At 37.7% G+C, this 26,009-nt stretch overlaps 1 protein-coding gene and 1 pseudogene across 1 annotated transcript; one reads left to right on the top strand and one right to left on the bottom strand.

Annotated features, from left to right (window-relative positions):
* Positions 1-500: 500 nt before the first annotated feature.
* On the top strand, positions 501-1,238 carry LOC104246853 (uncharacterized). The gene has a single exon (XM_070158254.1). The coding sequence runs from the start codon at positions 501-503 to the stop codon at positions 1,236-1,238; it is 738 nt and encodes a 245-aa protein (XP_070014355.1).
* Positions 1,239-17,560: 16,322 nt separating this feature from the next.
* On the bottom strand, positions 17,561-23,326 carry LOC104244552 (syntaxin-81-like; annotated as a pseudogene).
* Between the last annotated feature and the right edge of the window lie 2,683 nt (positions 23,327-26,009).

Genomic DNA, 26,009 nt, shown 5'->3' with positions numbered 1-26,009 from the left:
CATAAATTGGGACAAATGAAGAACTTGTTACCACCAAATATAATATGATAGTATGATTTTTTTAATTGAGAGTGTTGTACCTCCTTAGATGGCGTACTCGATGAAAATTAGAATTAGTGGGTCGATAAATTTTGGATATCGGATGTAAAGTTATTTAGAAAATTAGGTTATTTGGCCAAAATTCTACTCCTATTGTTTATTCATCATTTGACTGGTACTCTATTGAAAACGCCAAAACCTATTCTTTCGAAACGCTTCCATTACTGATATAATCCAAAAGCCTCAGTCCTTTTCTTCCTCTTCCAGTAATAAAACCAAAAGCGTCATAGCCATAGTTCTGCTTTTTGCATTAATTCCACCTCTCCCTTTCCCCTATATTTTCTCTGCTCTTTCAATTTTCAAAGTGTGAATGATAAGCTTGGTATTTTCTCGCCATTTCAATTTTCTTATCCGTATTTTCTCGGGAAAATTAGCATTTGAAATTCTTCATTGCTTCTCAAATGGATAATGCAGCGATTCTACAACTCGGCAGTCTCAAATGCGTTGCGAAAGTTTTACGCATTGTTGAGTTGTGCTTTGTGCTTCTTCTGTTGTTATGGATTTCAACTCGCTTGCCTTTCGCGGTGAAGATCTCCGGCGAGTATTTCCGTCAACTCGTCGGTGTAATACTTAGTCCTTGCTTCATCTTCATCCTATGCAATTTCATCGTCCTCACTCTCCTCTTGAAGTCCGGCGGCCTCTTCTCCGGCGACTACTCTTCCACATTCCGCAATGTCGATGAAACTGAACTCTACGACTCGTTTCTCGAAAATTCGGAGTTTTCGTCTTCCTTTTCATCCGAAAAGGAAGATCTAGAGATTGTGTACGAAGACAAACGGATGATATTTGAGGAGAGCTCAGTGAAAAATGAGGATTCACGTGGTTCCGACGAAGAAACGGAAACGGTTAAAGTTAAGGCAATGGAATCGAAAGGTCCGATAAGGAGAACGCAGTCGGAGAATCTAGATAGGAAAAGCGTAGAGGAAATTTCCGCGAAGTTTCAGAGATCGGAGACAGAGAAGTGCCTGAAAGTTAAAAATTCCGGCGAGGTATCGCCGTCGGCGGAAACGGAGACAGCGTATGGAGTTGACGGATTAAGTAATGAGGAGTTTCAGAAGGCTATAGAAAAGTTCATTGCTAAACAAGTCAAGTTTCATCAACAAGAGAAGTTGGCTATTGTCCTTCATAGCCAAGCTTAGCTAGTTTCTAAATTCAAAAAAAAAAAAAAAAAAAGAAGAATACTGAAATTTAGTGCAAATTATTAGTTTTATTCATAAATAATAGGAGCCGTAGATTTGGTATTGAAGCAGAGGGTACTTATTGATCTGAGCCGTTGATAATTGCAGAGAAGATGAAGTTTCCAGAAATTTCCAATTTATTACAAGCATGCATGCAGTAATCGCTGTTTTTAGAAATACTGAGCTGATTTTTAGCTTCAGAGATATTAGAAAGTGTGTTTTTTCGTTTTCTAGGTTAGTATTGAAATGGAGAGAAGGAAATAGGGAATGTATTCTCAAATTCCCACTAGCTATTGTCTGCTAATTTCAAGGCATCTTACTATCCTATATTTTCAAAAGTTTCGTGTCTTTGTTTTGGATAAAGTATAGCACTAACGTATAAAAAGGTATTTCGGTTTACCGAAGTATTTCGTATTTATCTAATATTTAGGAAAAGACCGTACTTCAAGAGATATTAGGCACTTTATCCTAATAAAGTATTAGTGACTGATTTTATGGTTCGAACCCATAATTTATAGGTCATAAGAAAATAATTTTACCATTACTTAAAACCTCCCCTTCTATAGAACTAACATATACCATGCCAAATATGATCTCTATGGAAATAGTCCTTTGATCCAAAATAAGTTAACAAATTAATTTGGTTCAAAATAAATGTCTTTTGGAGTTTGATCTAAACAGCCTTATAATAATATGAATATTTATTAACTCCTTAATTAAAAACGTATTACGGAGTATATTTTATTAATAATACTATGGTCTATGGTGATTGATATTTGAGACATGATAGGACAAATCTTATAGTATTAAACTTGAGTTAATAGAATGCTGTACCAAGGAGAGATTTGTTTACACTAAACCTGTAAATGCTTGACATATATTATTTTTCAATATATAACGTACTTTATATATAGTTGTATACGGTCGAGATTGAATGCCTTCGATCTATATGCTTGGGAGGTCATCCAAAGTCCGAGTCTGGGTAAGATCAAGTTCGAGCTCGAGGGTCCAAACCCGAGTTCGAGGGCGGAGCATGATCGAGTGTGTTCGACCTCGAAATAGTACCGTTATAGATTTGTACCAGAACAAGTTAGATTCCTGCCACGTCCCCAAAGTTATGGCGCAAATCCCGGAATATGATTGTATGATTCCGTACTAGGCAGTTAGACAATTGTACCAAGAATATTCCTTACTGTAAATAGAAATATTTCTTATTTAGGGCTCCCCTGTTATATAAAGGGGATCCCAATCTTTTGTAAGATATCTTATCATCACTGAGAAAAGAATATACTATCTACCTTTTTGCCTAGTGTTCATCAGCATTGTCCTTTAGCTCCATTGTTCTTACTTTATTTTCATTACTTAATTGTTCTTACTGCCCTAAGCCACCTCGAGGTCACTAAGCTCGAGGTCACTGCTGCCAAGTAATATTGGTTTGATTCACTTCTATTTTTCATTTCTACTTCATCTTTCTTGATTATTAATTGGTATTAAACTAAATCATATATCTTTAAAACCACTAATCAAATTTAATTGTTACTTGTATTTTCGAGGTAAACAATAGTGATATATAGTTTTCAAGGCCCTCATCCCCGTCGAGGTCGGGGAACCTAGCGCCATATTTTGGCATGCATCTGAGGAGTTAAATCACGAGGCCATGAATGCCAACCCTGAGTTATTATATGAAAAAGCGAGAAACAACGCTCGTTCGAAAGGCCGTACAAAAGCAAAGGATTGAAAGATACTACAATAGAAGAACCAACCTTCGACATTTTGGAATCGGGGACTTAGTCCTACGGAAAGTCACCTTCAATACTTGAGACCCAAATTAAGGGAAGCTAGGCCCGAATTGGGAAGGACCGTACCGAGTCCTCGGAGTTGTCGGTAAAGGATCTTACAATCTCAGCACAATGGAAGGTCAACAACTGCCAAACAATTGGAACATATCACTGCTCAAACGATACTACTGCTAAGGTACGACTTTATCCTTTTTGTCCATTTAAGTTTAAAACTAACTCATTACAGATTTTCAATCAAGGGCACATGATCTCGAAGGCATCGTTCTTATACATGAAGGCATTAGGTTTTAAAGCATGTGTTGCACTCTTTTTTCCTTAGATCGGATTTTGTCCCAAATGGGTTTTACCGACAAGGTTTTTAACGAGGCAACAACTATGTGCTACCTAAGAAGAACTCAACAATATCCAAGGCTTCTTTTCAATCAACCTCGAATACTGGGGGCATCACCCTCGGAGGTTATATTTACAAGGAAAATACTTCACGCCTAAGAGGTCCTCGATAGGAAAACTTCTTAATGGGCCAAACGGTTAGATGAACCATGTCCGTATAGAATAATCAAGCCCCGACGGCAAAACATGTATGCATGTATCACTTATTTGAAGAAGCATTCTGTTAATATCATACATTGTGTCTAAAAGAAGTCTACTATTACACGAGCTCCACACTTATAATCCTACGGGAAACGGCTCAAGAGCCAAAGCATAAAAGTACCCCCGAATACTCGGGGACTGTCATCGACAACCAGTATATACGAGTCATCGAAAACTCGGATTTATAAGACCTCAAAAAGGCATCCCCTCGAAACAAAGGTCGAGGCCAATATACTCGGTGACTAACTCTCCGAACAAGTTTGGAAAGTTATAGGGAAACAAGTCCAACTGACATACCCGAAGGCTACGGCCACACTAAAGACTACGATCATATAAAAGCTACGACCAAAATAATGCGGCTTGGAGACGTCCGACTTCCGCAATAAATTAAAGGCCTTTAAATATTAAAAAACTGGTTAAATTAGGCTACCATCGGCAAAAGCAAAATATGAAGGGCTTCGATAAATTCAGCATTTGAGGGCCTCGATAAATCCAGCCCTCGAATAATCCAAGGGCTTCGATAACACCGGCCTTCGAAAATACCCCAAGATGTATTCAATTATGTTTACACAAACAAATTACTAATAAAGTTCTGATACGTCAAACCTTTGAAAAACCCAACGGTACGAAAACACATGCTAAGGTATAATTAAATTTTCACTAAGTCTTTTAGCCGAAATTAGGGAAAAATTATATAGCCATTTTAGAGGCCGAGATGGCCCAACTTAAAGAGCATAAGGGCCAATTTAAAAAGATCCTGTGGGTTGATATATAAGAGCCTAAGGGCCAGCTTAAAAGAGCTTAAAGGCCAAAAGCATAAAGGATTCCGAGACCTCATTCTCACTCAACTCGGACTCAAGAGTCCTATTGTTCCAAGGTCACATCAAATTGATTTAAGCTTAGCTCGAGGACCATCTAAAAACATAAGGGCAATAAAAACCTAAGGGTTTATTACGTTACGAGTCTGAACCGATACTCGAGCTGAGTATTTGAATCATCAAAATTTTCCACAAACAGAGACAAAATAAAATTCAATACAAATCTAGGATAAAGCAAAAATACACTTTATATTCATAAGGGAAATTTACAAAACATATTTACAACGCCCACAAGGGGCCCTTGCAAAAAAAAAAAAAACTAATCGATTTTCGAGGTCACACCCCCGAGAGCGTCATCTTCAGAAGTTGCATCTTCAGCGGCTCTATCTTCAGGACTCTCCTCTCCCTCGGGAACATCTTCTTCACCTTCCTCGTCCCTAAAGCCACTCGCTATATCTTCATCATCGGAGGAGACAAGAAACCTAGCATCAGTTTCCCGCCCCTTTGCCTCGGCTATCTCCTCGGCAAGGTTGAACCATCGGGCATGGATTTCTTCGAAAGTCTCCCTTCGGGCTTGGAACTTAGCCAATTCATTGCTCTGTTTTCCCTGGTCGGAGACCTCCCTCAACTCAACTTGAATGGTTGCGGCTTCCCTCAAGTATATGGCAATGGATTTATCAGTCGCAACCTTCGTCTTCTCAGCTTTGGCCCGAACTCTAGCTAGCTCAGCCTCTAATTCCTCGATTTTCCTGGCCTAAGCAAGAACCTTCGCTTCAATGCCTCGGAGCTGAGTTTCAGCCGAGGCCAGTTTGGCTGTAGCAGCTTCCATATCGGCGGCACGTTGATCCATGTTCTTCTTCCACTTATGACAATCAGCTCTAACTTGATCAACTTCGCCCCGGAGCTGCCCAATCATCTCTAGCTTTTGCTGCAGCTGAGATATCGAAGTGTTAGCCTCCGAAGTAGGGACAAGAAGGCCGAACTCTGTTAAAATCACAGTTACCTGTTCATCTAGCTCAGACTCGCTTTTTTGAGCTTTGGCCAATGCGGTTTGGAGATTCTTAAGCTCCTCTTCATTTTGTCTACATAGAAACCTCAGGGATTTCTCTTCGCCCGAAACTTTCTTGAGCTCGGCCTCACATTGGTCAGCTCAACTCTAAACTTTACGATGGCCTAAACGTGAAATGGAGACATATTAGTCAAAAGAAAAAGAAAGAGAAGATTACAATAATGGAAGTAAATATTTACCCAGGAGAGGAGATGTTGAGCCTCTTAGAAGATGGTGGATGCATCATTAAGGTCATTGGCATCCTAAATCCCAGCGTAGCAACCCTAAAAGGGATCGTCCTCAATGACCTTGCTCGGATCGGGCATACGCAGAGCGTTGGCTTCTTCGATTGCCCACTCGGAATAAGTTGGCAAAGAAAGGGAGTGACTTATTGTCGTAGCCCTGTGCTCTTCACTCGGGGCATTCTCATTAGCTTCGGGGGTCTCAGTATTTACCCCCTCAGGTATAGTTGTTGAAGACGGAGGGACAATCTCAACCTCCAGGGAACAGAGGCCTTGCCCGCTTCTTCCTTCGAGGTTCCCTCACCACGGGATGAGGTTTCCAGTTCGGAAGGCTTGGCGGCCTCGAGTGGTTTCCTGGTTCAAGTCACCAACGCATACTCTTCACCATCATTTTCTTCATCGTTCGGGGAATCATGGGCCAAATCTGCACCCGTTTGAACAAATCTTTTTCGCAACTTCGAGCAGGTGTTTTCTTGTCTTGAGGGTTTTCGGGCTTTGAAACCCTTTTTCTTTTGTTGTCCTTCTCAGACCTCGGCATTGAAGGCTTGATCTTTCCCCCGTACGGAGCCGGCCTCATCTCAGATGCATCACCAAGGCCTGCACAAGTGAACGTTAGTAAGTTAACTCCAACAATATACGAAGAATGTTTGAAACTTGGGAAAAGCACTCACCATGGTTCTTGGCCTCCCACTGGCCCTTCAATAGTTCACGCCACTTGCGCTCATCGTAGAAAGAGGTGGAAGCTAACTTTTGGACCCAATCCTCGAGGTCGGACACCACTTGGGCACCCAAGCATTGGTTGCCAAAAGAAGAATAAGGGTGTTATGAAATGTGAAAGCAGAATATAAATAGATACTGGGAAAACGAACTCCACTTACGACTGAAGTTACCACCTCTCCGGGAACGGCATTTTATCCCCGGGGATGACATCCGAGGTTCATACTCTAACAAACCGGCTCATCCAACTCCAATCTTTGGTTTCATTAGTACTGGCAAAAAAGGCTTTCATTGTTCGATGTTGCAACTTGATAAGCCCTCGAAATAACTGAGGCCGATACAATCGAATCAGGTGGCTGAGGGTGAATTCCAACCCCATGGCCTTCTCGTAAAAATACCGCAGTATGATCACGATACGCCAAAAGAGGGGCGAATCTGACCGATGGTGACTTTGTATGTTTTGCAGAAGTCGATCACTACCGGATCAAGGGGACCCAATGTGAATGGGTAAGTGTAAACACTTAAAAACCCCTCTACGTGGGTAGTAATGCTTTCTTCGAGGCTTGAGATCTAAATCACGACCTCATCTCCCCAACCACAATCCTTCTTCACATCCTTAATGAGCTTCTTCATTATCAAGCTAATATATCGAGATGCGTGCTTGCATCGGGGGGATTCTCGATACTAAAGTCCTTCTTAATTATGCAAGGACCAGGAGTGATTTCCTCAAGAGTTGGCGGCACCACCGGTTTGGTCGGCCAGGAGGCAGAAAAAGACGATGCTTTGTCCCTTTTAGGGATCATTTTGGAAGTTTAGCCATGGTTGTAAGCTAAAGAATACAGGTTGCACAGGGATATGGTGTTTCTTGCAAGAGCTTGGCATTTTCCGGCGCTTAAAGAGGCGGTGAAAACGGGTGATTAGATAAAAAGATGAAGATGGGAAAATGTGAAGAAAGAGTAAAGTTCTTTACTCAGTGGAATCGCCTCATATTTATAGAATGGCAACGACGGTTCGGCGACACTAGTGGCCGACCAATACTGGTGTGCATTTAATGTTTTTTGGGAAGTGGACTGATGGGATGTTTTGGTCACTTCGAACTTCTGTATCACGAAAATGACATCATCATAAGAGGTTCGAGACAATCAGGGTTCAAATCGTTTCTTATCATCTTACTCTAAGAAACGCAGGGACTATCTGTATACGGTCGAGATCGAATGCCTTCGATCTATATGCTTGGGAGGTCGTCCGAAGTCCGAGTCCAAGTAAGACCAAGTTCGAGCTTGAGGGTCCAGACCCGAGTTCGAGGGCGGTGCATGATGCATACCGAGGTCAAGTGTGCTCGACCTCGAAATAGTACCGTTATGGATTTGTACCAGAACAAATTAGATTCTTGCCACGTCCCCAAAGTCATGGCGCAAATTCCAGAATATGATTGTACGATTCCGTACTAGGCGGTTAGATAGTTGTACCAAGAATATTCCTTACTGTAAATAGAAATATTTTTTATTTAGGGCTCCCCTATTATATAAAGGGGACCCCAATCATTTGTAAGATATATTATCATCACTGAGAAAAGAATATACTCTCTACCTTTTCATACTGTTTTATCAGCATTGTCCTTTAGCTTCATTGTTCTTACTTTATTTTCATTACTTAATTGTTCTTAATGCCCTAAGCCACCTCGAGGTCACTAAGCTCGAAGTCACTGTTGCCAAGTAATATTAGTTTGATTCACTTCTATTTTTCATTTCTACTTCATCTTTCTTGATTATTAATTGGTATTAAACTAAATCACATATCTTTAAAATCACTAATTAAATTTAATTGTTACTTGTATTTTCGAGGTAAATAATAGTGATATATAGTTTCGAGATAATCTTTCATATAATGGGATACAGAAGCAATTTTTGTAGAACTTGCCTTCCTTTTAACTTTTCCAATTTGATTGATAGAGATCACTTTTGATTACATCACATGAAAATTTGGCATGCCAAATTATTTGAATAGCACAAGTTGTCAGCTCTCCCAAGAACAATTACTAGTACTACTAATGAGTTATGACTTACGAGTGCAGGTTGCAAAAGATATTTGAAACTTTGAAAAGAATAATGAAATTATGAGGTTTTAGCTATAAAAGTAAGCATGGGCAGTTGAGTGTCATTATTTAGATTAAGTCTATTCCTGCTACCTTTGCTTGATGAAGTAATAACAAACTTATAATTTGTTATTACTATTACTAGAATTATAATAGTATGATGAAGTAATAACAAATTCAAGGCTCAATCCTTCCTTTTTTGTGTCATTTATTTAGGTAATCGAATCCTATGGTATACCAAAACTTTCACTCATAAGCAGAGTGTGAGAGTGTCCCACTCGATGGCAGTGTGCTTTTAACTTTTTTCGAAAAGAGAATTCCACAACATAGGAAAAAGAAAACAGAGAAAAAAAGACAATGGAATTTCTAGTGGATAAAAAAGATATTGAAACAAGGACTATAAAGTAAAGACAAATATAGAGAGAAACTGATATATTATTCGAATTCAAACTGATGTACATAATGAACTGAAATCTCTTCTATTTATAGAAGAAAGGAAGTTGCTCTGTAAGCTGCTACTACAAGCTGCTGTGTAAGCTGCTACTACAAGCTGCAGTGTAAGCTACTATAAGCTGCTACTACAAGCTGTTGTGTAAGCTGCTACAAGCTGCTGTGTAAGTTACTGTTGTACCAGATATGGATAATCTTCTACTGAGAGCAATATTTATTTATAACAGAGTACTGAATGGATAAGTTTATTATACCCGGTATGGATAATCTTCTACCAGGGGTAATGTTTATCCATAACTGGGTACTAAAAAGATAAGCTTATTATACCCGATATGGATAAACTTCTACTGGGGGTAATGTTTATCCATAACCGGGTACCGAAGTGATAAGCTTCTTCAGGAAGCTTATTTCCAATATAGTACTAAATAGATAAACATATTTACGGTGGAGTCCCATATGGATAAGCTTCTTCAGGAAGCTTATTTACAACGGAGTACTAAATGAACATCCATAATATAATATATTTATAACACTCCCCCTTGGATGTTCATTAAAAGATAATGTGCCTCATTAAAACCTTACTAGGAAAAACCACGTGGGAAAAAAATCTCAGTGAAGGAAAAAGAGTACACATATTTAGTAAGACGCATTGCTAGGTGCCTCATTAAAAACCTTATAAGGAAAACCCCATGGGAAAAACCTTAGTAAGGGAAAAAGAGTGCATCGCGTATTTTACTCCCCCTGATGAAAACCTTGTTTCAAATATTTGAGTCTCCGCATTCCAATCTTGTATACCATCTTCTCAAAAGTTGAAGTTGGCAAAGATTTAGTGAATAAATCTGCTGGATTATTACTTGAACGGATTTGTTGCACATCAATGTCACCACTTTTCTGAAGATCGTGTGTGTAGAACAATTTTGGTGAAATGTGCTTCGTTCTATCTCCTTTTATAAATCCTCCCTTTAATAGTGCTATGCATGAAACATTGTCTCCGTATAATATTGTGGGTCTTTTATCACATTCCAACCCACATGTTTCTCGAATGAATCACTGATCTCAATCATATGCATTCCCTGCTTGCCGGTTTGAAATCGAACTTTATGGGTATCAGATAAATAACCTGCATTACCAATATGATCTGCACCACTTTTGTTAGCATTAGCAAGATAAATAAGTGCACCATCTACACCGAGATAGAGTATTTCAGGACCAAGGAGTTCCTCGTCCTCTTCTGGAGGTCGGAACAAATCCTTATTTACTTCAAGTGATCGAACAACCATTGGTGTACTCAATGGGTGCGCTTTGTCCATGTAAAAGCGTTTTAAGACCCTTTCTGTATAGGCAGATTGATGGATAAAGATCTCATCTGCTAAATATTCAATTTGCAGACCAAGACAAAGTTTTGTCTTTCCAAGATCTTTCATCTCAAATTCTTTCTTAAGATATTCAATTGCCTTTTGGAGCTCTTCTGGAGTTCCAACAAGATTTATGTCATCAACATAAACAACAAGTATAACAAATTCTGATGCCATTTTCTTTATAAAAATACATGGACAAATAACATCATTTATGTAACCTTCTTTCAGCAAATATTCACTAAGGCGATTATACCACATGCGCCCAGATTGCTTTAAACCGTACAAAGATCTTTATAATTTGATCGAGTACATTTCTCAAGACTTTGAATTATATGCTTCGGGCATTTTCAATCCTTCAAGGATCTTCATATAGATTTAGCCAAATAAGTCATATAGGTTAAGACTTGTATCTAAATGGTACGACATCTTCAAGTGTCTGGACTGCTAGTCCGATCCTCACAATCGTTTACAATATTGTGCACTATATTGTATTAAATGTATCGTCGACGATCATTTTGTGTCAGTTCCGAAGCGACATAACTTGTGGAGATCTCATCACTTTCTTTATTTTCAGGTACCTGAACTTTTCCGGGAGTTTCATGAAATGTTATGTCGTGGGCTCTTCTAGAGCATATTTCCTCCTCATTATGATCATTTTGATCATTAGCTCCTACTATTTTTCAAGGATTGTTACCTTTGGAACCGATTGGTCTACCACGCTTCATGCGTACAGTAAACTCTATCCTTCAGGGACTTTAATTTTAATAGGAGCATTTGCAGCTGAAATATGATATTTAATTTTAGATCAGCAAATGCTTCTGACATTCGACTTGAATTATCTTCTAAGTGAGGATCATGATAATTCGATTCATATAAGCATATTTTTCAACTGCTTATTCCATCCCCCAAATGTTAGAAAAACTAACATATATCCCCAATCATCTTTGGGAAACATATCTTTGTGTATTATGGTAGAGAAATTAATCATATACCACGCAACAAAAGATAGTAAAAACATTTGGTTTCTGATCCTAAACCAATTGTGAAGGGAGGACTTATCATATATTGTTGATCTGATGCATACAAGTGCTGCTATATGCAATTTAGAAAATCTTAGACCAACACATGAAGCTTTGTTCTCATAAGCAATGGTTTAGACATTAATAGGAGGTATTCAATGCTAAACCAGCTTGGATATAAACCAGCATTATCAAGATGAACTGTCTTGATTTCATAATCTGAAAATTATGCTCTTAATCGAGAAAAGCAATTCCAAATGCCAAACTGCAGGTTGACAATAATTACACATGTAACCATCTCATATATGCACCTATAAGTGGTTCACATGATAGGTGAACGAGCCCATATTCACCTTTTATATATTTCAGAATCAGGGGTCTTAGTCCCAACTTTAGCTGGTATAATCAATTCATTATGAGAACAAGCAACACATGAGAATTCCTGAAGAATCTTCTAGTTCTTTAGTATATGCTTATCTGAATTCTCAAATAGCTCATTTAAAAATGGCAAATGAAAACTTCAAGTTTATCATGTCATGTGCTATCTCTTAGTAAACTTCTGGTTTACTATGGCATAAACTTTTGCTTTAGTAAACTTCTGGTTTACTGTGATACATGATATAGTACAAATTAAAGAATAAGGCAGGTAACTTCTCACATACATATTATTTTACCCCCTATGATTGTGGAAACATGAAGATTATCAATCTTCCAATCATTTGTAGTCTCAATATGATAGTCATTTGTATTAGTAAACTTCAGGTTTACTACAACATATGTTTTGACCATAATCATATAATATGAATGACATATTTGTATATAAGCTCTTCGAGAGCCTTAATTTATTATCCACAATCTAATATTTATCTGGCACTACTGGTGTCATGTATTCTTTAGGCAAACATTTAGCTCTTCAGGAGTTATTGATACATTTTGTACTATCAAATATTGCTCAGACACTGCTGGTGTCATGAGAGAAAATCACAATCAAATAAACAATGTAAAACAATTGTTTAAGCACACGAAAACTCTTCTTCATAATATTTTTCCACTTCAGGAGGCAATTTCAACTGTGTTACTTCTTCAGGAGCAAATTTAAAATACGAAATATTGAGTATATATTCTCTCAATTATATTAACTCTTCTGGAGGTGAATTGTAATGTATTCACATCAAGAGCGCGTTCATATTTACCCGACTTATTAGTATTGTCACATTCACTTCAGGGAATGGATTAATATTATCAAAAGTTCTCATCCTTCAGGAAATCGAACATAATTATCTGAATGCGCATTAATCACATCAAATTGTGATGCCTCAACCTCTTTTAAAATATTTACTACTTCAGGAGCAAATCGAGGCGTGCATTTAATATAGAGAATATTTATGTAGCTTATCTTCAATTGTAACTATAGAAAGCCTAAATTATCACTTCTGGTGATCATAGACATATACCACTTCTGGTGGTTAACAAAATATAATTACAATGAGATATATGAAATATAACTACTTCTGGTGGTTGTATATTTCTTGCAAACTCTGCTAGAGTTTAAGTTGATCTAATAATGTTATCCATATTCTTCAAAATGACATAAACAAGATATATTATAGTAAACATCATTATCAAATCATAATTTTTCTTTATGTACAACAATTACATAACCATACTATCTATTACAAATAACAAAAATTAAAATATTTACATTTCTACAGATTCACCACCGATTACATGACTTGTTTCTCCTTCTGGGAGTGCAAAGTAATCAGCTACATCCAAATGCATGAAGTCTAAATTATCTTCAGAAATAAAATTTGCTTCAGCATTTTTCTCTGTCTTCTTCAGGGAGGCTTGATAAAGCTCAACCAGGTGCTTTGGCGTACGACAAGTACGTGACCAGTGCCCTTTTCCTCCACATCTATAGCATGCATTTTCTGCATTTGGCGCTTGCACCGCTTCATGCTTTTGTTCCTTCCTTTTCCACTGCTGGTGGTGAGGAGGCTTCTTTGGTGCATTATTATTACCATGATTGGGGTTTCTTCCCCGACCACGGCCATGACCACGACTGGGGCCACGACCTCTTCCACGTTTAGCTTGGTGGAAGTTCGTCTCATTCACTTCAGGGAATGGACAAGAACCAATAGGTCGGCTTTCATGATTTTTCATTAATAGCCCATTATGTTGCTCTGCTATAAGAAGATGTGAGATAAGTTCAGAATACTTTTTAAATCCCATCTCTCGATATTGCTGCTGCAGGAGCATATTCGAGGCATGAAAAGTGGTGAAAGTTTTCTCCAACATATCATGATCAGTAATATTATCACCACATAACTTCAATTGGGAAATAATTCTGAACATAGCATAATTATACTCACTGATAGATTTAAAATCTTGTAGCCTTAGATGAGTCCAATCATATCGTGCTTGTGGAAGAACGACCATCTTCAGGTGGTCATATCTATATTTCAAATTATTCCACAGTATGACTGGATCTTTAACAGTAAGATATTCCATTTTCAGGCCCTCATCAAGGTGATGGCGTAGGAATATCATTGCTTTGGCACGGTCTTGGTTTGATGCCTGATTTTTGTCTTTGATGGTGTCTGCCAGACCCATCGCATCAAGATGAATTTCAGCATCAAGCACCCAAGACATGTAGCTTTTGCCCGATATATCCAGGGCTACAAATTCAAGTTTAGAAAGATTTGACATTATTTAGGAAAAGAAAGTTCTTACCTCAGATACTTTCAAAATATTTGCTCGAGATGGTAGAGCTTCGTGCTGATAACGTGTTATGAAATAAAGACTATAAAGTAAAGACAAGTATAGAGAGAAACTGATATATTATTCGAATTCAAACTGATGTACATAATGAACTGAAATCTCTTCTATTTATAGAAGAAAGGAAGCTGCTCTGTAAGCTGCTACTACAAGCTGCTGTGTAAGCTGCTACTACAAGCTGCAGTGTAAGCTACTATAAGCTGCTACTACAAGCTGCTGTGTAAGCTGCTACAAGCTGCTGTGTAAGCTGCTGCTGTACCAGATATGGATAATCTTCTACTGAGAGCAATATTTATCCATAACGGAGTACTGAATGGATAAGCTTATTATACCCGGTATGGATAATCTTCTACCGGGGGTAATGTTTATCCATAACTGGGTACTGAAAAGATAAGCTTATTATACCCGATATGGATAAACTTCTACTGGGGGTAATGTTTATCCATAACCGGGTACCGAAGTGATAAGCTTCTTCAGGAAGCTTATTTCCAATATAGTACTAAATAGATAAACATATTTACGGTGGAGTCCCATATGGATAAGCTTCTTCAGGAAGCTTATTTACAACGGAGTACTAAATGAACATCCATAATATAATATATTTATAACAGATATCATATAACTGAAATGCTAATAGTGATCCACGCGTAATTTTACTTTACTTTTATTATCGTATGTTTTAAAAGGCGGAATTGGGACTCGCCCCAGGGCGGAGCACTCGTAAAACACCCATGGGCTTATGTGTGTGGCTTAGTTCCGTGAGACTTATACCTCCACCTTCGGGGCTTACGCCCCGGACACACCCAATGCTCAGCGTATTGGGCTCGCCTAATAGAATTTTATGCAACTATGTGTAACTAACCTTGTAAATTCATAAATTTTCTTAATAAAAAATCGTTGACTATTCAAAATTACTTTTTTCTTAATCATAAATCATTAAGTTGAGAGTATCTTATGTCATAATTAAAATAAAATTATTGCACGTTATCCACTAAGACTGCTATGATAGTAAATTTAAAATAAAATTTTCATTTAAAAAGTATTTATTTATTAACTTTTGTTATGTCTTTATTATATAAGAGTCCATAATTTTTATAATTATTTTCCTAAATATTTTTTTTTATGTTTACGTGAAATAATACTTATTAATTTAATAGCTCAGTATTAGCTATTAACTATTTACAAATAATTAATTATCATAGTATTGTATGGTGAATTATGTGTCACTTTATTAACTTGTTGAAATTTAAAAATAAATGATGCTAGAGAATCATATTTAAATTGTAATAATATTTTTATATGAATTCTCTTTCAAATAGAAAGCATATTAAATAAAAAGAGCATTTTATAAAAAATATCAAATTATAACATCGAAATTCTTTCAAGATTAATTACTCCTTAAGAGATACGTATAAAATTTCGTATCGAATACATTACTTTTGATGTTTGAGTTGTAACGACGTTGCGGCTAATTTGCATATTATGATATATGTCATATTTTTCGTATTATTCATGTTAAATTATAATTATAAATATTTTAAATAGATTATATTATAATTTTATAATTTTAATGTAATTTTTATAATTATTTTTTATTTTATACTATCTGGAAATTCTTGAAATTAGTAAAATTTAAAGATTCTTGGGACTTACACCTCATGTCTCAGGGCTTACCCCTCGCCTCGTCAGAGGTAAAACGCTTCACCTCACGCCCCCACATTTTAAAACACTGTTACTATCTAATCTCCAAATCAGTTTTAATTTTAAAAATTACGGATTAAAGTTTCAGTCTAATGGTTGTATTAAAGATACACTCTAAAGGGTCGTTTGGTACAAGGGTGGGATAAAGTAGGATATCTTATAGGATGAGATATACCATATGATTTCTCACCTTCTATATGAGATCATTAATCTTACCATTTTAGTGTAAAATGTATCTTGAGATTGGTTAATACTATAACCAAACATGAGATAAATACAATCTCAAGTTATACTCAAAGATTATTATCCTTATTTTTTGTACCAAACGACCCTTAATAGTTACTATTCTATAATTTCTACTATTAAGTATGCATTTCAAGTGATGCAGGATGCCGATCCTACAAAAAGAAACAGTCTCCTTTTTTCTACTCCCAATCAGTCCAGCTCAATCCAAAAATGATAAAGAAAAAAAAAACTTGAATTTAGATTTTGCCTCAAGTTCTTTAACTCTAGCGGTAAAAGCGCAACACATGATGTGTGAGTTAAGTACACGTTACGATTTCAAATTTTTCCACGTTCAAAATCTTAATATATAAGTAGAGGATTGAACCCAGTATAACCATAACAATTGACTCTTAAATTTCTCGATGATAAGAAGAAGAAGGGAAAAAAATCTCCCTCAACATTTCATTGGTCTTTCTTTTCTTTTCTTCTTCATTTCCTGCTTTTCATGTTGTCTTCCCCTTATGTTTTGGAGGGGAAACACCATCATTGTATTCCACCAACAAGGTAACAATCGAGATTGAGTTTGCCTTTTTAAGCATTTAAAATAGCAATTATCCTTCATTACTAAAGGGGTCTACTTGTCTTTCGGTTTGCATATTTGCAATCATATTGTTTTAGTGGTCATGCCAAACATTTTTTCTTTTCTTTACCATGCATATTTTCCCCTCCGTTTCTCTTTTATATTTTTATTTTCTTTCCAGAGAAAAACTGAGAAGTATGACAAAAGCGGAATTAGAATTTCAAGTTTATGGATTCAGAATTTTAATCGTTTTAAGGTACTGGGTTCTAAATTAACAATTTATACATATTTAATAAATTTTTTAAAGATAAATACAGGGTTCGAACCAAAGCTACTGGATTCGGCTGAACCCGCTCCAGATACTCTAGCTCCGCCCTTGAAGTATGATATTAGTTGATGGTACCCCAGGGGCCCAGTCTATAGTAGTATCCTGTGCAATTTCCTTTTTTTTTTTTGCTTTTTTCCTGCTCTATTTTCTGCTAAAATTTGGCTGGTAATCTTCCATCACCTTCATGGTATGCAGTTACACATCAACTTCAATGCTTGTCCACCCCCTTTTGATCATTTTTCTTCCTCAATTAAAAACTTATCGAACTTAATTACTGTTTAAATTGCACATTTATACACCAAATTTCTGTTGCTTTATTTCCATTCAGCATTTTTATAAAACAGTATAGAACAGCATTCACTATTGACAGCCTAATTAGTAATCTTCTAGCAAGAAGGCCAACATACTATAAACAGATTGACCTAACATTGTCCGCGAAAGCAGAGTGGCTCTACATTATTCAGTTTACAGCGAGACAAAGTTCAATATTGCTGGCATGAGAAAGTAATAATAATGGCAGTACATATATAAAGCAGAATGTCTTTAAGCAGAAATTAATATGAAAGATGACAATATACGCTCTATACCCTGTCATTTATTATACAAATTTAGGAAGAGGATGGGAAATGTAACGCAAATAGGAAAGAGCAAAAGAAAAGTTTATCCTATGATTAAGTATGCCAATGTATGTAGAGGATTGGTATGTAAGTACAAATAGAAAGAGCAAAAGAGAAGTTCTATATCCTATGGTTAACTATACCAATCAAGGAAGAGGATTGAAAAAGTAAGCACAAATAGAAAGAGCAAAAGAAAAGTTCTGCTACTGCTGTTCCGTTGAATGGCTTGTGACAGTTCTTTGTTACCAAGTTCCACATTCTTGGTTGCTTCAACTGCCTGAAACGAAAAACCATAAGTTCACACAAACATATAGAACAATGAAAGATCCGTAGATCGTGATGTTTGTTAGTTCTACAAGTAAATGGTTACACATGGGAAAGTTAATATAGAAAATGAAGAGATTGTCAGAATTATTTAAACAAAAGAGAGAAAATGACTTTCTTGTTATGTTAACAAGATAGAAGTTCTATCCAACTGGAAACTAAAATAGCTACAATATTGCTAACCTGCTCATATAATAGCTCTATCTGTTGGGCCTGTTGCAAAACATGAGTTGACATAAGATGGTTCAAAGCAGACATTTCCACCATCTTTGTTTCTGTTTCTTGAACAGAATCCAGGAGACTGTTCAGCTCTACCTGCATCATGTGAGTAAAGGTAAGAGTACGGGAAAGTACATTGTGATATTAGCCTCCACATGTTGCTTTTTTTCCGGAACTAAATCCTCTAGCAGCAAACTTCCTACTTACCTGGAGGGCACGTGTTTCATCGTCCAAAAATTGTTCTTGGACTCTAATAGGTGCTGCTTGTGATATATCAGCGTCCCTGATCTCTGCGTCCCTTTTCATGTCGGGGTCCAAACTACTAGACACAGAGGTCTCTGCAGCATTTGATTTGGTAGAGTTCTTCCGTTTCTTTCTTGGTGTTACTCAGTTAATAGCATCTTGAAAGCGTATTGCCCGCAACTGGTCAAACTGTGACGTGACAGAGTGAAGCTTTTCACTTAAAATTAAAACCTACAGCATAAAAGCAAACAAAGATTATAGGAATATGCATCAAGACTCCTTTCAAATTCCTCAGATCTGCTTAGAAAACATCTCCCCCTTCATTCTTATTGGGCAGCAAGTGGTGGCACTGGAAAACTGGTACAGGAAAGTAGAAACAGCTTTAGAACTGTTTTCAACTGAACACATACGGTAGCATAGGTTGAAAAAGTATATTTTCAGAGTCAAAAGGTAAGTTAATAATCATCACAATCTAGCGAGTTTAATTACAATATCTCAGTGATATTGTTGTGCAGATCGCAGACTGCACATAAAACATCCCTTTCCATGAAGAAAAATTTCGTGGAGAACAATCTCAGATAGTAGAGATCCACAAATTTAAGATAGGATAGTGGATACTCTCCCAGTGGAATCACACTAAAGACAACCATCTGAAGTAGTTCCCCCAACATCAGAGGTCATTTCAATAACTTCTCAACATTAAACAGGCTATTTATAGAAAGTATGAAACAACTGCAGAGAATTGAGGAGAAAGTATTGTGAAATGACAACTACGATACCATTGTGCCAATTGCAGAACAATCACAACATACATCAACTTTCCAAATAGCAAAATGAAAATAAATCTTTAATTCGAATAATCTAAAATAAGCACACAGATGCAAGAGTTTTAGAAAAGTCACATCAAAGACACAAAAAAAGGACAGCCCGGTGCACTAAGCTCTCGCTGTGCGCGGATCCGGGGAAGGGCCGGACCACAAGGGTCTATTGTACGCAGCCTTATCCTGGATTTCTGCAAGAGGCTGTTTCCACGGCTCAACCCATGACCTCCTGGTCACATGGCAGCAACTTTACCAACTACGCCAAGGCTCCCCTTCTCACATCAAAGACATCAATTTAAAAAGAAATTCCTCTAACATCACAGGCCATCCAATAGTTTCTTTAATTCAAAGAGTATCCATGAAGTTACTTCATAATTTCCTAATACCAGCAGAAAATGGGGAGAAGATGCTTCATAAAGCAATCATAATCAGTTATAAGGATATTTGATGACTATATTGTATGTAGCGACCATACCACTCCATGCTTGTGTGCTATAGTATCAGCATTCAGATTGTCACCCTTGAATCCAAGCCATCCCTTTGAATGTCCATCTTCCTCATTTATACTATTCTTGAGAACATCTATCTGCTCTTTGCATGATTTTACAAAAACAGTAACCTGCAGAAGTTGTGTTAGTAAAAATCCTTCTAATTCTTTTTCTTTTTTCCAATTCTAACTTCATAGTCTCGGCTAAGTGCATTTGCAATCAAAGCTGCAGAAGGAGCATTAAACACAAAGCTGTAGAAGGAGCATTAAACACAAAGGTGCACAAGGAGCACTTTCTCGAGACTCAAAAATTAATCAAAACATCAAACTTGACAAAGCAGGAAAAGCAGACAAAATTTTACCTTGTAAATAAAGATGTAATTTTCATCAGAAGTTGACTATATAAGAAAGATAGGAAATCAAAGAACAACGATCTTCATTGCAATATTGTCAATTCTGTAGGTCATAGTTTATGGTCTAACTTGGAATTAGAAGTACTGTGAGACCAATTCAATTTCTATTGGCTTCATCCTTCAATTCTCTTTGTTATTTTTCAAGATTTTATATTACTTACTGCAACAACAACAACAACAACAACAACAACAACAACCCAGTAAAAATCCCACAAGTGGGGTCTGAGGAGGGTAGAGTGTACGCAGACCTTACCCCTACCCCTAGAGAGGTTATTTCCGAAAGACCCTCGACTCAAGATTTTATATTACTGCCTGCACTGAACTTAATATTGTTTGTAGGATATTACAAAAAGTTTAAGCAATATAAGAAAGCTAACAAGTTCGTTACAACATACAAGATCAAACTTTAGAAAAATGTTCAATGTATGTCACGACCAACTCATTCCATCACAAGCCTGGTTTTTCACATCATAAATGTGGGCCAACCCGAAAACACTTAGTAGTCCGGTAAGCTACTCAACAATTATTCAAGGTCCAGGAGGAGTAGTTTGGAATTCTAATTCCATGAATTGCGAATTGAGGTTTACAACTCTCTACCCATCCACTACTACCCCTGGTCGTCCATGCCACTCAACCCAAAGATAAGATAAATCTTTTTTGGAGAGGTATTTTGCTATATTTACTTTTTTTTACTAGATTTGTACTCAACGAAGTAAAGTATGGTCTCTTTTCATAAGATTGACTTTTACACCAATTGATTTAATTCTAAATATTTTTAGAAAAACTATGTACTGCAAGATTAGCGCCTATAAGAAGAACGAATGTAAAGTGAGATTGGAAGAGATAGTGGTGCCCAAATGCCGACAATTTAGATATATAGACTGAGTTTTCCAAAAGAATGGCATCAGAGATAAACATGTACCACATAAAAGTAGTTTAGGTGGTCGAAATAGAAGAGTGCTACAAGAGATTTATGTACTAGATGATATTTAACAAAGTGAAAGGCTAATTCTCTAGAATGATTCTTAGACCAGAAATATTATATGGAAGTAAATGTTGAGCCTCAAATGCTATATGTCCACAAGAAGACTGTCGTAAATATGCGTAAATTAAGATGAATGCGCATCACACAAAATTGGACAAGATCATCAATTATCATGTCGGGATGCAAGTAGCATACACAGAAGGATAAAATAAGAGAATGTCATCCGAGATGATTTGACCATGCCTACATAAACCTCCAAAAGCACCAGTTCATAGAAGCGATACTATGGAAAGTTGAAAGTTCTAAAAGGTATGCGGTAGCTAGAATCATGTGGTAAAAATATAACATAACGAAAGGAAACGATCCATACAGGCGATACCAGCTGATTATGATTAAGGCTCGTTGTTCTAAGACTTATATTTGGACAGGGTCGGGATAAGTGTGAGAGTTCGAGAATAATTAACTATAGATAACTCCTAATTTGCCTTAGAAGACACATTATTTACAAGTATTAGATAAAATGGGTCCGGATACAGCAAACTAGATTAAGACATTCCTATTGCTATTCAAACTAGTTTGGAATTGAAGAATGAATGCTATGTTATTAAATTAAAAGGGAGCAAATAACCGCCGATTAATGGATAAACTGTATGATTGTCTCAAACATGTAAACATGTAACGGATAATCCTAACTCCAATCTCACCCTGAAGCCTGTAAACCTAGAGATAGATACGATTATAACAATCACATTATTAGTTCCATTATTATTTTCATCTTTAACACACTTTCTCATAATGCCTGCAATTGGACAAACTTATGATATGGCCTTATCCTATTTGCAAACTGAAATAAATGTTTGTTCTCATCAGTATATATTTTATAATGAAGCATCACACAACAAGAATAAATATATTCAGGAGTCCAACATCGCAGCAAGTAGAATATAGTTTAGCTAACTGTCATGTTTTGAAATAACAGAGAGAGAACAAAAAAAGAAGGGAAGAAACAGACATCAAGTATGTACTCTTACTTCATGCTCAATGCTATCCCTCTCTTGTTCTGTTGTACGGTGCAAATCAACATAATCCTTTTTGTGTTTCATCAAAAATTGCTCCAGAGCCCCAATGCTCTCCAGCTGACAAATGAGAATTTTTATAAAAAGGTTTTGCACTGATTTACTTATCAATGAATAATCCAAGCACAAGCAACATAAGAAAAGAAGATAAGCATTAGGTGTAAACAACATACCGTTTTAAGCGCAGCTCTAGTGAATCCTGACCTTTGCCGAGGTTTATGCATGATAAAAGATGCTAATAACGCAGCTGTTTTGGACTGTCAGCAAAGATCTAAGCTCAGATGATACATAAGCTAAGACCTGATGGAGCATGCCACAGGCTAAAAAATAACACATGGCAAAATTTATATTCTTTTTTTTTTCCAACGTGGAAGATAGTGTTGAAGTTCAATTATATGAAATACTAGCTCGCGTGCAAACAAGAGAAAAGTTGCAAATTCTTTGTCAGATTAAATATAAAAACAGAGACTCTGATCCACGGACAGCATAACAATTGATTCATAAGGAGGATATGAAGCTATATGCACGACCAGAGCCTACACCAGAGGCAAAGGACGGTAGGGATCACATAAGCATGAAGATTCATCAAGACAATTCATAATACGCAACATAATTCTTTCGGACTAAGAAAAGAGAAAAGCAATGAACTGAATAAGTTAAATGTACCTCATCATATCCCAAAGACAATGCTGAACGACGTGCAGCATCTTTAAAATCTTCCGTTCTGTCTCTAATTTTTGACATTCGTTCGAATTGCAGGAGAAGATTCAGAAGACTTCTTCCAATCAAATGATGCAGTTTTAATGGTATATAGTGATTTGGTATATCCAGCAAAAATCCGAAGAAATTATTCCTCCCGCATTAATCTCTACAAGACGAAATTCCGGTTGAACTGTGGAGGTGTGTGGGTAGAGAAGGCTTGGAATGGCTTACTGCATTGTTTAGTGTTATATTCAAGACTAATAGGATGCCTGAAGAGTGGAGGTGGAGTACAATGGTCCCGTTGTATAAGAACAAAGGTGATGTCCAGAGCTGTAACAACTATAGGGGCATCAAATTACTAAGTCATACCATGAAAGTTTGGGAGAGAGTGGTAGAAATGAGAGTGCGAAGGACGGTGTCTATTTCAGACAACCAGTTCGGGTTCATGCCGGGGCGATCTACCACAGAAGCTATCCACCTTATTAGGAGGATGGTGGAACAGTACAGGGATAGGAAGAAGGATCTCCACATGGTGTTTATTGATCTGGAGAAAGCGTACGATAGGGTTCCTAGGGAGGTCTTATGGAGCTGCTTAGAGGATAAAGGGGTCCCGGTTGACTATATTAGGGTGATTAAAGACATGTATGTTGGAGCTAAGACTCGGGTTAGGACAGTAGGAGGCGACTCTGAACACTTTCCAGTTGTTACGGGGTTGCACCAAGGGTCTGCGCTCAGCCCATTCCTATTTGCCCTGGTGATGGATGCACTGACTCATCATATTCAAGGGGAGGTGCCATGGTGCATGCTATTTGCTGATGACATTATTCTAATTGACGAGACACGAGGCGGCGTCAACGAGAGGCTAGAGATTTGGAGACATGCTCTTGAGTCTAAAGGTTTCAAGTTGAGCAGGACGAAGACGGAATACCTCGAGTGCAAATTTGGAGTTGAGCCGACGGAAGCGGGAGTTGAAGTGAGGCTTGACTCTCAAGTCATTCCCAAGAGGGGTAGTTTCAAGTACCTTGGATCGGTTATTCAGGGGATCGGGGAGATTGACGAGGATGTCACACACCGTATAGGGGTGGGGTGGATGAAGTGGAGGTTAGCGTCGGGAGTCTTGTGTGACAAGAAAGTGCCACCGTTACTAAAAGGTAAGTTTTATAGAGCAGTGGTTAGGCCTGCCATGTTATATGGAACTGAATGTTGGCCGGTAAAGAACTCACACATCCAGAAGATGAAAGTAGCAGAGATGAGGATGTTGAGGTGGATGTGCGGGCATACAAGGATGGATAAGATTAGGAATGAAGATATTCGAGAGAAGGTGGGCGTGGCCCCCATGGAGGACAAGATGCGGGAAGTAAGACTCAGATGGTTCGGGCACATTCAGAGGAGGAGCACTGATGCACCGGTGAGGAGGTGTGAGCGACTGGCTGTAGTGGGCACGCGGAGAGGTAGAGGGCGACCTAAGAAGTATTGGGGAGAGGTGATCAGACAGGACATGGCGCGACTTAGGATTACTGAGGACATGGCCCTTGACAGGGAATTATGGAGGTCGAGCATTAAGGTTGTAGGTTAGGGGAAAGTTGTGAATATTTCTACAGCACAATAGAGTGAGACTAGCCAGTTAGGAGTTAGACTAAGAATGTCATTGGTCGTCTATTGATGCAGGGCTTTACCTGCTAGTTTTACTATACCAGCCATCTATTTCGTATTTCGTATTCTGTATTTCATATCTCTTATATTGCTGTTATTTTATTATGCATTTTTATGGTACTAATATATCGGCTCTTGTTGCTTTTTTTGAGCCGAGGGTCTCCTGGAAACAGCTCTCTACCCTTCGGGGTAGGGGTAAGGTCTGCGTACATATTACCCTCCCCAGACCCCACTTGTGGGATTATACTAGGTCGTTGTTGTTGTTGTTGTTATTGTGATGCAACATTGCAAGGATAACGATCTGCGCAATATATTCAAAATAAATTCAACAATTCATATACAATGTTTTTAGCTTGACTCTCAAGTCATTCCCAAAAGGGGTAGTTTCAAGTACCTTGGATCGGTTATTCAGGGGATCGGGGAGATTGACGAGGATGTCACACACCGTATAGGGGTGGGGTGGATGAAGTGGAGGTTAGCGTCGGGAGTCTTGTGTGACAAGAAAGTGCCACCGTTACTAAAAGGTAAGTTTTATAGAGCAGTGGTTAGGCCTGCCATGTTGTATGGAACTGAATGTTGGCCGGTAAAGAACTCACACACCCAGAAGATGAAAGTAGCAGAGATGAGGATGTTGAGGTGGATGTGCGGGCATACAAGGATGGATAAGATTAGGAATGAAGATATTCGAGAGAAGGTGGGTGTGGCCCCCATGGAGGACAAGATGCGGGAAGTAAGACTCAGATGGTTCGGGCACATTCAGAGGAGGAGCACTGATGCACCGGTGAGGAGGTGTGAGCGACTGGCTGTAGTGGGCACGCGGAGAGGTAGAGGGCGACCTAAGAAGTATTGGGGAGAGGTGATCAGACAGGACATGACGCGACTTAGGATTACTGAGGACATGGCCCTTGACAGGGAATTATGGAGGTCGAGCAATAAGGTTGTAGGTTAAAGGAAAGTTGTGAATATTTCTACAGCACAATAGAGTGAGACTAGCTAGTTAGGAGTTAGACTGAGAATATAATTGGTCGTCTATTGATGCAGGGCTTTACCTGCTAGTTTTACTATACCAGCCATTTATTTCGTATTTCGTATTCTGTATTTCATATCTCTTATATTGCTGTTATTGTATTATGCATTTTTTATGGTACTAATATATCGGTTCCTGTTGCTTTTTTTTGAGCCGATGGTCTCCTGGAAACAGCCTCTCTACCCTTCGGTGTAGGGGTAAGGTCTGCGTACATATTACTCTCCCCAGACCCCACTTGTGGGATTATACTGGGTCGTTATTGTTGTATTGTTGATGTTGCATTAATCTCTACAAGAAAATGAAATCAGCAAGCACCAATTCATCAACTACAATCTCATGTCTAACAACTTATAATCGGAAAACAGAAACAATAGAAGTAGTTGGAGATATTAGTTGTCAAGTTCTCTAATAAATCA

This window comes from Nicotiana sylvestris, chromosome 9 (assembly GCF_000393655.2).
Source record: "Nicotiana sylvestris chromosome 9, ASM39365v2, whole genome shotgun sequence".
Lineage (NCBI taxonomy): Eukaryota > Viridiplantae > Streptophyta > Magnoliopsida > Solanales > Solanaceae > Nicotiana > Nicotiana sylvestris.
The sequence above is the reverse complement of the archived record's forward strand: the minus strand, read 5'-3'. Positions and strand labels throughout refer to the sequence as shown.

Excerpts from the sequence above, each read along its gene's own strand:
- LOC104246853 (XM_070158254.1), top strand. The coding sequence starts at position 501 with ATGGATAATGCAGCGATTCTACAACTCGGCAGTCTCAAATGCGTTGCG.